Source organism: Trachypithecus francoisi, unplaced genomic scaffold (genome assembly GCF_009764315.1).
Source record: "Trachypithecus francoisi isolate TF-2019V2 unplaced genomic scaffold, Tfra_2.0 Lachesis_group11, whole genome shotgun sequence".
Taxonomy (NCBI): domain Eukaryota; kingdom Metazoa; phylum Chordata; class Mammalia; order Primates; family Cercopithecidae; genus Trachypithecus; species Trachypithecus francoisi.
Genome location: NW_022681456.1, coordinates 115,217,619 through 115,230,058, shown reverse-complemented (window position 1 = coordinate 115,230,058; position 12,440 = coordinate 115,217,619). Strand labels below are relative to the sequence as shown.

The 12,440-nt window shown below is 37.4% G+C and overlaps 1 protein-coding gene across 1 annotated transcript in view; it reads right to left on the bottom strand.

The window, feature by feature from the left end:
• SLC15A5 (solute carrier family 15 member 5) overlaps positions 1-12,440 on the bottom strand; it is an 87,855-nt gene that overhangs the window by 25,970 nt on the left and 49,445 nt on the right. Inside the window, exons 6-7 of the mRNA XM_033222754.1 lie at positions 10,268-10,456; positions 2,548-2,679 (exon numbers count right to left, since the gene is read on the bottom strand). Of these exons, the coding sequence (XP_033078645.1) occupies positions 2,548-2,679; positions 10,268-10,456 (321 nt within the window). The remainder of the gene's footprint in view (positions 1-2,547; positions 2,680-10,267; positions 10,457-12,440) is intronic.

Here is a 12,440-nt window from a genome sequence, read left to right as displayed (position 1 = left end):
GGGAGCAGAAGGAGGATGGAGATTGAGCTCACAGTGATTTAATCAATGGTGCCTATGTGATAAAGGCTCAATAGAAACGCTGGGCACTGAAGCTCAGGTGAGCTCACCTAGTTGGCATTATTCTTTTTTTTTTTTTGAGACGGAGTCTCGCTCTGTCGCCCAGGCTGGAGTGCAGTGGCCCGATCTCAGCTCACTGCAAGCTCCGCCTCCCGGGTTCACGCCATTCTCCTGCCTCAGCCTGCCGAGTAGCTGGGACTACAGGTGCCCGCCACCTCGCCCGGCTAGTTTGGCATTATTCTTATATTGATGCGGGTAGTGCATACCTGAGGATGAAGGAAGCTCCACATTTGGAACTCTCCCAGACCTTGTTCCATGTGCCTCTCTCTTTAGCTCATTCTGATTTGTATTCTCTGGCCATAATAAACTGTAATTATAAGTATTGTACTTTTCTAACTTCTGTGAATCATTCTAGCAAATTATCATACTTGAGGGAGTCTGTGGGTATCCCCACATTTATAGACAGCTTGTCAGAGGTGATGACAGCCCTAGGAATCTCCAAACTTGTGGCTAGTACCTAAAGTGCGGGTAGTGACCAAGTGCGGTGGCTCACACCTGTAATTCCAGCACTTTGGGAGGCCGAGGCGGGCAGATCACGAGGTCAAGAGATCGAGACCATCCTGGCCAATATGGTGAAACTCCATCTCTACTAAAAACACAAAAATTAGCTGGGTGTGGTGGCAGGCGCCTGTAGTCCCAGCTGCCCAGGAAGCTGAGGCAGGAGAATTGCTTGAACCTGGTAGGTGGAGGTTGCAGTGAGCCGAGATCATGCCACTGCACTCCAGCCTGGGTGACAAGAGTGAGACTCTATCTCAAAAAAAAAAAAGTGAGGGTAGCCTTGGAGAGAACTTAGCCAAGGATGTTTGGTCTAACTCTGGGTAAGTTGCTTAAGCATGCATATGAAACATTTAAATTTATATAAAAGATAAACTAGTAGTAATATTTGACTTTGCAGTTCTTTATGTATATGTCAAATGTGATTTGATTCTAGAAATTTTGTTTTAGCAAATTTTTGGAAATATCTTCGCTGAGTAACGTAAAGAAAGGAAACACATTCAACACTGAAAATGTTTCAGGTGTGAATATATGTTAAGAGTTTGCAAGATTATCTTACAAAATCTTAATGCCAGTGCTTTGTCTCTAGCTTATGTACAAAGAATCTGAGCACTAGAGAAGTCAACAACTTGCCGCCGTTCACACAGTTAGCTATCGCAGTTTGAATTTGAGTTCTTTGAGAACTGGACCATATCTTACACAATTCCATGTAGCTCACGACCTAGTACGTAGTAAATACTCAACACACAGTTCATCTTAATTTTCTCAGATAACTGAGGAAAGGGCAGAGGGTGACCTCGTCAGTCATCAATCAAGGATTAGTAGGTTTCTCCCCAAGAACTCTGCTATTATATGTATCATTGACTTTCTCACTTTTAATTTCATTGCTTACTTGTACCCCTGGAAATTTCCTGAGAGCTTGCAAGTGTTTATTTTGCTTGCCATGGTATCACCAGTGTCCAATATGGTGCCTGGAACAGAGTGGGTCCTTGATAAATATTTTTTGAATGGAGATTTAGTGTTAAAAGGAGTGTCTCATTCATAGAAGTTGATTTTTTCCATGGTTTGAAAGCAGGTAAATTAAATTTGTTTGTTATAAGAGAATAGAAACTAACACTTTCTTTACATCATTTTCAGTGCACAACTATAAGTATTTTTGAAAGTAGAGAATACATTTGTGATAATTTCCATAAAATAAGCAAACATACATTAAAATTAAATTAAAACTATATTAACATTTTAGAACAAAATTTCAAAAGTCCTGATTTAAAATACAGCCAAAGTCATTTCACTGTGATGGCTGATCATTATTGTCATCCTGTCTGGCTGTTGTTTTTTTCAACACATGCAACCAAAGAGTAGTTCTTTAAAATTTGCTTTAATCAAATATTTGCTTTAGTAGATACTTTAATGTTTCAAATAATGTTTGAATTTTTCAGATTAGTTGTTTCTCCTGACCAAAATCTCTACTGGGAAAATTTTAAAATATCATTTATTATTCAATTCACAATTTCTCTTTGATTGCATAGACAAGAATTGTGGCAAATCATGAGAAAAAAAAGATCATTCAGGTACCCTATCCCCTATATTTACACAGGTCTTACTTTTTCTGAGGACTGTCTGTGCCAACTGTGAGGCATTATTGCATATGGCCTCATTGAAAGATCTAATAAGAATATAATGACCAGTTTGTTTTAAAATACACTAAGGACAGCATGACATTCTGTAATTACCTCCTCCTATCAAAAGAAAAACAATTCCCAGAAATTAATGAATACAGCAAGAGTGTATGTCCTATCTTAATTCTATCTTAATTGCAAAAGTGGATCAATTAAAAAAAGACTGTACTGGCAAAGCCCCTCTCTTAAGGTTTGGTCTCCCCGTTCCCTAGTCATCAACTCAATGTATACAAGCATGCCACGAAGCTATTTTTACCTTCTGAGATGAGATATACCAACTCCACCAGCAGTGCCTCTGTGAAACAGCCAAATCCATTGAACAGTGTCAGAAAATTCATGGAGGTTCCTCTGACGGTGCTTGGAACAAATCTGTATGATATTATGGAGACTGAGAGAAAAAGAGAGGTCAGAATTTAGAACTTTCTCCTGAAAACTCTTTCACAGAGACTGTTCAAATTGATGTTGATCGTATATCAAAGAAAATGTACTGATACAGTAAAAATTTGGGTCGGACTTTGTTAAGGTTATTATAGTAGGATACACTGTGATACAATTTACAGATGTCTTCAAGGAATAAAATATGACAAAATATACCTTGACCCAGCTGCAAGGAGAATTTGATTACTTAGTAGTTGAGTGTCCTAATGTATTCACCCTAATTTCACTCCAAACTGAATATTTCTGATAGATTTTGGACTGAGGTGTGGCCTCTGTTAGATAATATGACAATCTATCAATTCTGTGATTCTGTGTAATTCGTTAGGTTTCTTATAGAAAACTTGTATAAAATTTGCATCAAGGTTAAGAGCATGGGCTTTGGAGTTGGACAAGATAGTATTAAAATACCATGTCAGCCATCTACTATCTCTGTGATTTTAGGTAAGTGACTTAAACTTTCCAAGCCTCAATGTCCTCCTCTATGAAATGGGAATAATATCATTATTCACTTGCAGAGGTGCTGGGACACTGACCTGCAATACTACATGTAAAGTGCTTAGTCCAATGCTGACTTGTAGGTCCTGAATAAGGGTTAGGCATTTTTGACAGTATTAATCTTATCAAACTGAGTAGCTCCTACTCTACAAAGCCCTTAATATGCATTATGTCACTTCAGGAGAGGTGCTCAGAGAGAGAGACAATAGCTTGAGCATTGGGTCTCCAAAGTGGTTATCTTTCCTTCCCAAGTCATTTTTTGGGTGCCAGTAATGGTGGTAACAAGACGTTAAAAAAACAACAAAATTTTTTTTTAATTTTCAATTGAAAAAATAGCTTTCTTTTGAAATCAGAATAGATGAAAATAAGTATATGAGGTTTTGTACACACCCTATAAACATAATATGTTAAAATGCATGACAATCTTAGGGATATGTCTTAAAATATTTGATGTTTATTGTAATATGATATTTGGGATTGCTTCAAAATTATACAACAAGAAGGAAAACAGGTGTGGATGAGAGTAGAGATGAAACAAGTTTTGACTGTGAGTTGAAATTACTGATTCTAGAAGATGCATACAGGAGACTTTATCACACTAATCTCTAACATAATGTGTGCCAATACATCTGTAAGGAAATACACCGAATAATATTAACAGTCTTAGCTTTGAGTGGTTGAATTACTGGATTTCTAATATTCCTCTTACTCTTTTGTGCTTTGCAAATCTTTCCGCAATGAAATCATCAATAAAGAAAAGTGATGATAGAAAACAGATGTGCAGTCATGCGTGGCTTAATAATGGTGATATGTCCAGAGAAACGTGTCATTAGGTGATCTTGTTGTCATGCAAACATCGTCGAGTGTACTTACACAAACCTATGTGGTCTAGCCTACTACACACCTGTGCTATATGGGCAGCCTATCACTCCTAGGCAATGAATCTGTACAGCATGTGAGTGTACTGAATACTGTTGGCAATTAGAGGTGGTAAGTATTTGTGAATCTTAACATATCTAAACACAGAAATAGTACAGTAAAATATGATAGTATAATCTTATGAAACTGCTGTCATACACCTGATCCATCATTGATCAAAATGTTGTTACGTGTTGCATAACTGTACTGTAAACACTAAACCTTTCGTTTCCTTCTCTATGAGAAGTAAGAGATCTTCTTATCTCCTCCCGCTCCTCTCTGGAATACTTACCCCTGCGTTTTTTGTTTTTAATACTTTGCCACAGCAAAACTCTGCATTTACCAGAACTTTTCCATGATCTTACTAACACATGATGTAAATGTATTAATGCTCCTTCCTTCGTTAATGTAAAATTTCTGTTTTACTTTCGGTGTGTCCTCCACATGTTTTGATTTATTTATCCCATCAACATTTAAAGGAGTCCCACTTTGTGATTCAGGAAAGTGGTGAGTGCTGGAACTGATAGGTGGGAAAAGGCATCAGTTTAATCTTTCCTGGACTTTAAACTCTGCAGCAAAAACAGCACATTATTTAATACAAAGGGCAGTGCTAAATGCGCACTTTTCCCACAGATGCTGATTGGAGATGAAGATAATAATGGCGATAAGTAAAATACTGTGGAGAAGGGCTTCAAATATTGGTGGCAAGGTAACACAGCTCTTTGTGTAGTACCAATCACCAGCAGGAGCCTTGGAGTATTTTCAGAAAGGTCCAAATAGGAGTATGAGAGGAAGCCTGAATAGGCTTGTAAACTTTCCTTTCCATAAGTACAAGGAGACAAGCAATGAGCAGAAAGAGTAAATAGGCCTATTTCTTTCACTAAGAAAAAGCAGAACATACAAGCCCATTATTACCTTGCTAGTTAATTATTAATCCTATGCTTTTCTCTTGCTAGAACTTCTGGTATGGTATATAATTCATGAACACACTTTGCCAGCTCTCTGCCTGCTGGTTAATCTCTCTTTGGTGTCATTTTAGTCGTTTTTAAAAACCTCCAGTTCCCTTTTATAGGACTTAGCTTTTCAAGTCCTCGAATCTTCATTTTTAGGCATCTACTTGCATGTTCTGATCATTTGAAACTTTAGTGATCATCAATTTGATTTTTTTTTTTTAGGCTCCGAGATATTCCTTTTAGCCCATTACAATGTAGATAATATCAACAAGTCTGTCAGTATTCTAAAGTTCTCATTTTACTATGAAAACACAATAAAAAATATTCAATGTGTATGTGAAAGCTGGTCTTCTTGCCAATGAGTGCTAAAAATGTGCCTCTAGGTAGTAGCTGGTTAGTGCTTGCAAAGATGCCACATCACAGCATATGCGGAATCTTCAAAATATAGGGCCATAACCACCTTCCTAAGGCACTTGGTACTGGGGACTTATTGCTGGAAATTTCTTTTACTCTAGTAGTTGTTAAGCAGTTGAAATGTGTTTATTTTGTTTGGTGAAAAGTTATTTTGAACATGTGGAGAAGAAGTACCACAGTCCCAGAAAATAGAACTTTATCCTGTTGCCATTTTTAGACCGTTATATCTCCCTTAACTCTAAAAAAACTTCAGCTTTCAACCTTATATTATCAGATTATATCATCTACTTCTCTTTCATGCTGTCATCTGCCAATCTATAGGACATTTTCCTCTTTTTCTCAAAGTTGTCAGTTCCTCTCTCATTGTCATACTCTCTGGTACTACTCCTGCCTTAATGCTTGGCAATTTTACTATACATATAGATCATCCTTCCTACCTTCCATCCTTTCAATCTTGGTTGTCCAGTTCCTTGACCTCCAATGTCCTTGATCTCCAATCTACCTTAACTTCCACTCCACTCACACCGAAGGTCATGACCTATGCCTTGTACCTCAGCCAGTGGTTGGCCAACTATGGTCAGGTAATATTCAGCTTGTCACCTATTTTAATAAAGTTTTATTGGGACACAGCCACACTCATTTATTATATGTTGTCTAAGGCTGCTTTCGTACCACAATGACATAGTTGAGTAATTGTAACAGAAACTGGCCTGCAAAGCCATGTCTTGGATCAATAACTGTACCCACTCCATAATAACAATTTTGTGCACCCTTCTCTGATTAGAGCCTTCTCTTCTTCTCAACTTACTCTCTCTTTTTTTTTTTTGAGACGGAGTCTTGCTCTGCCACCCAGGCTGGAGTGCAGTGGCCGGCTCTCAGCTCACTGCAAGCTCCGCCTCCCGGGTTCACGCCATTCTCCTGCCTCAGCCTCCCGAGTAGCTGGGACTACAGGCGCCCGCCTCGTCGCCCGGCTAGTTTTTTGTATTTTTTAGTAGAGACGGGGTTTCACCGTATTAGCCAGGATGGTCTCGATCTCCTGACCTCGTGATCCGCCCATCTCGGCCTCCCAAAGTGCTGGGATTACAGGCTTGAGTCACCGCGCCCGGCCTTCCCAACTTACTCTCTACTACTCAACCACAGAAATGCTGTAAGCTCTACAACGGCAGACATTTTTGTCTTATTTTTTTTTTTAACTGATGTGTCTAAAGCTTTGAGAGCAGTATAGGCACATTGTAGACACCCACACAGTATTTTTTGAATATACAAACATAGGGTATGAGACAGATGAGATGTGCACTACTACAATTAAAACATAATTTGAAATGTTTTCTACTGCTTTTTTTTTCTAGCTCATCTCCAATGTATAACATGTCTTAGTAGGGTAGACTATGTCTACTGTCATTTATGGAGTAATTCACTGTGTTTCCTTGCTCAATGCCATCAATGTAGGACATTGTCAGAATTTTGAATCATGTATTTTTATTGTACCATATAGAAATAGCCATAGACTTCATTGATTTGTTTCTTCAAACAAAATGTATTTATTGATCACCTATTTTGTACATGTACTTTTTGGGAAGGAGAAACATACATTGACATCAGGAGTGTATATTCTTACAGTGCGAGGCAGGCAATACAAATATAAATAAAGTAATTTCAGATTCTGAAAAGAGCTATTTAAAAAAACCAGGGTAATTAAATGGAAAGTGATGGAATGGTCAAAGAAGCCCCTCCAAAGAGATAACCTTTGAGAAAGCTCAATAATGAGAAGAAGCCAGTCATTTGAAAACAGAGGAAAGGGAATTGTCAATAAAGGAAAAAGAAAGTAGAAAGGCCTTGGGGTAGACAGAAATCTGGCAACTTAGAAACACACACATTTCTGGGATGTGGTCAAGGGACAGAATGTAACCAAATGTAGATGGAACAACCCGCGGAGACCAAATAGTGTGGAACATTATTCACCATTGTGAATAATTTATCTCTAAAACCCTACCGTGGAATTTCAAGCAGGGAAACGATAGAACCTATGTTTTGAGAACACCACAGCTGTTTTGAAGAGAATGGACTCACGGGGCAGGAGAGGAAGCAGGGAGAAAAGTTCAGAGGCTCTGGTCAAATTGGGGCTGGAGATGATGGTGTTGTAGGCCAGGAGGAGAACAGAGGGGATAGTGAGATGTGGCCAGATTTAAGTTCTATTTCAGAGTAAAAACGAGGACTTGCTGTTGGATTGGAGAGGAGAGGTGAGAGGAAAGAGACGGATCTAGGATGACTCAAGTGAGAGACAGTTCTGCTTATGCTGCCAGGTGGTTTATGGCAGAAAGAGCTGGGAACAGGACACCTGTACTTCTAAGTCTGATACTATTAATTCATGTGAAACATGATAATAATATTAGGTTCGTGAAAAAGTAATTGTGGTTTTTGCCATTACTTTTAGTAATGATAACAACACATTATAACTGCTAATTATTGAATGCTGTCTATACACGGGGCAGTATGGTTTTTGCTTTACATAAAATCTTCCACTTAGTCCTTTGAACCACTCCCTGTTTTATAGATGATGAGAAAAGCCCAGAAATGAGGAATGATTTTCCCAAAGAGAGTTAGTCAGTGACAGAACTGGGTTTGAATTCAGGTCTGTCTGACTTTAAGACCATAGAGCCTAATCTCTATGCTGTACTGTCTCCCAGAAGGGTAATACTTGATTTTATAGTTCGAAATACCCTTCCATATTTTATGTCATCTGATTTTCAAGGAGTAGTCTCTCATTCCCATTGATTCTTAACCTATCAATGCTGTGATATAAAGAAGAATAAAATTATTTCTATTTTAAATATCAGAAAAATGAGGATTGGAGGTTAAATGAGTTCCCAAGTTTATGTAGGCAGTAATGGAAAAGCTAGATAGCAGATCAAATTCTTTCAGTCCCTGGCCCATGACCCCAACAGCAGATGAGTCAAGTGACTTAGACCTCAGTTAGACCTGATTTCCTGAAGAGTAAATCAAGGAGTAGTGGAGTAAGTGATGTATAGTACATGATCTGCCTTTTTCACAGTCATTGGTTTTTCTGTACCTCTCTGGCTTCTGTAGGTTGAACCACTATTGCTAAGCTGGCTAACAATTTCCTCCACATAGTCACTAATTACCTTTACTCATTATTTACTCTAATCCAGCCAAGAAAATTGTGGCTGACTACTTCCAACACATTTTGGGAATAACATCAGAGAACATCACAAATTTTTGTGCAGTAGCATTGCTTTACACTTCTTTTGTCTTCCTTGCAATGTTGAACAGTGAGGTCCCCAGTATAAAATCACATAAAGTAATTTATGTATGTAAAATATATGGAATGAAATGATATAAAATTATAAAAAGAAGTCTGAGACACACATATATATGAATATACTCCAACTTAATTTTATTTTCATTGTTTAATGAATTGCCTTGGTATCATAAGTATGTATGTGTATAAATACATATTTATTAAATATTTATCTTTAAGGAGTTTGGAAACAACTTTGAAGATAATAGAATCATTGAAGATTATAGACACAGATGAAATGGTTAGAATTGTTATTTAGGATGATTACACTAAAATCCATGTGCCGGTTGATAGAATGGGAGAGATATTGGAGGTCAGAAGATAGTCAGAAGTTATAAAAATATTATCCATAAAGTATAATGGGGGCTTGAGTTACAATCAGGACTCCTACTACACGAAAATTTAAGGAGGATAGAAACAGATGTAATCAATTACACTGATAAATATATGTACACACACATTACTGTTTTGCAAGAAGTCACTGAAATACTGTGATAAATTGTAAAGTGGCTAGTTTAATTAATGTAAGCAATCTAGATAATTCAGAAACCCTTGATATTTAATAAACTTATTTTGAACCTGTCTTATGAAACATTAGTGATCTCATTTAATCTAGTGTAATTTAATTCAAAGACATCAAGTTATCTGGAAAATTGGCTTAAATTTTCATTTCATTTGCATGTTTATATACTCTCAAAGAACATTAAGTGTCATTTTTGGAGGGGTATATATGTGAGTTTTTTTTTTTTTTTTTTTGAGACGGAGTCTCACTCTGTCACCAGGCTAGAGTGCAGTGGCGCAATCTTGGCTCATTGCAACCTCCGCCTCCCGGGTTCAAGTGATTCTCCTGCCTCAGCCTCCCGAGTAGCTGGGACTACAGGTGCCTGCCACCACGCCCGGCTAATTTTTTGTATTCTCTGTAGAGATGGGGTTTCACCATGTTGGCCAGGATGGTCTCGATCTCTTGACTTCGTGATCCACCGGCCTCGGCCTCCCAAAGTGCTGGGATTACAGGCATGAGCCACCGGGCCTGGCCCTGTGAGTTTATCTATGAGTGAGAATGGGGGAGGTGAGAAGAGGGAAGGGAGAAGAGAAGAGAGTTTTCATCTTAGTGTTCTGGAGTTGTCTTCTGGGTTTTAGCAGAGGTTTTCCTCCTGTGGTGTGTCTGACAAAATGGTTATTGCCTTTAACCAGGTTAAAAATCTTTTGTTCCATCTGCATCCAGGCAGAATTGATAATTGTTCTGTGCATGGTAGAGGAATGAGGAGAAATGAAATGTTTGTGAAAATGAAAGTGATAGATAAATTTGCTTGAAGTGTTGTGGGAACTCTCTAGGGGGTGAATAGATGACCTACCACTTTAATTGTTCTGTTTGAGGTGATGTGTTCTGTGTAAAGGTTCAGTGCATTCTAACATTAGTTAAAAAAGTGTTTACTCACGAGCTGGGTTTACCAGTGTTTCCGCCACTCCAAGTAAAACATACTGAAGAATCAGGTAGAAACAGGGCATGGAGGAAACAGGGAGAACTTTTCCTGAAAGGGGCTGCTCCACTGGAGGGAAATGTTTTCTGTGTATTTCAAAGAAGCCAGCTATCATCACAGACAATGCAGCAAAAAGATTTCCAGCAACTGAAGGAAAATAATGCAAAAGAAAAAAAAAGTTAAAGGAAGAGCTAGAGATTCATGTAATAGGCTATAACATTTCTTACCCATTGACATTAGATGTTTCCTCAGCATTTGTTTGCCCTCGGGATATCCAGACTCCAGTGAACTGTGCTGTCCGACCATCCAGTGCTTAGGCTGTGGCCTCAGAAAGGACTGAATTGACTTCCTATTCTCTGACTTCCCGCTTATAGGACCTCAGGTCAGTAATGTAACCTCATTATCACTTTCTCAACTCTAAGGTGGGATTAATGACGCTTACTTTGTAGGGTGCTTGTGACATTTAAATAAGACAGCTGATACCTGCTGGGGATTGGTTCCAAGACCCCAAAGACACCAAAATTCCTGCTGCTGAAGTCCATTATATAAAACAGCTTTGTATTTATTTGCACATAACCTACGCTCCTCTTCCCCTATTCCTTAAACCATTTCTAGGTTACTTATAATCCCTAATACAATGCAAATAGTATGTAAATAGTTGTTACACTATATTGTTTAGGGAATAATGACAAGAAAAAAGTCTATACATGTTCAATACAGACGCAACCATCTATTTTTTATTCAAGGTTGGTTGAATCTGCAGATACAGATCCCTTGAATTAGGAGCAATTATTATTGAAGATAAAGCAATGTTTCAAAACTTTTATTCCCAGATAAGAGATATCATCCTAGATAACTTTCATAAAAAAGATATGAGTCAAAAATGATTTGGAGGAAGTTCAAATATAGAATTATCTTTATATATAGTTTTAATTATTATTTTAAACATGTTTTTGACATAAACTTAAGGTATTATTGATCCTCAGTTGTCTGTCATTTCTCTGATTTTCACAGAGGAGGTAAAACAGCTATTAGAGAATTATGGACTAGAAACTTTTGTTTGGAAAAAAATTCTTAAAGAGGTAAATTAGCTAAGTGAAGAGTGTAAATGCAAACAATTATAGTAGTCAAACTCTTCTCTTCCTTTTAAGGAATTATCTAGAAGTTTTTTGTTGAAATTGAGTAGGGAATTTGTTACAGAGTCTATATCTACTCTAACCATTCAATTTCTCCATTTAGCATTCATATTACTGGACTTAATCCTGTCGTTAGAGTGGAGGCAAACTTTAACTTGATGGAATTTATTTGAAATTTACAGATAGTCACATTTTGCTAACTTGCATAAAATTTTAGATAAGGCAAAGCTTTCAATTCGGAAAAATCAATCTAATGTTTAAATAGCTTAGTGTTTGTTTTGGTTGATAGAGAAACTGGTAGGTAATTTTTTTGATTATATCTCAGAATTTAAATATATTCATAAAGACTGTTCTTTCCAGGGTCCCCAAGAAATCAAAGATATAAAAAAGGAGGAAACCTCAATAAACTTCAATTCAAAAATTTGAGGAATTTTTAATTTATTACTATTTTAAATTAAGGCCTATAAAGGCTTATTCATAGTAAAGTAGAGATTTTGGTTCTGTAAACAGCTCACATAAAAAATATACATTTCACATATTACCTGACATTAAGGCCAAATTCATTATATAATCACATTTATCAAGATTATTGCACACATTACAAACTCATCAGAAAGAGTGCTAATATGTCAACTCAATTTAATATTTGCTCTGTTCCTGTTATATGCAAGATAGTATGCTCAGCACCGTGGGGGATAAAAGATGAAAAAAGTCCGTTCCATTGCAGACTCATATTCTATTGGGGAGCATCAGGAGAAGAACTTATTGCTAGTTGGAGAAGTGAGAGACATCATTTTATGCTTTTAAGAAAGAAGGGTTTCAGTATGAAAGGTGAAGGCAGCACACGTGGCATGAGCAAGGGGACAGTGTTGCGAGAGCATCAGACAGATTTTCAGGATGACGACATGTTCAAGTTATTTGGGAATCAAGGTAGACAATAGATTGGGGTCAGACCATAAGAAGGATTTAATACACTTTTAAGAAATTTGAAAATT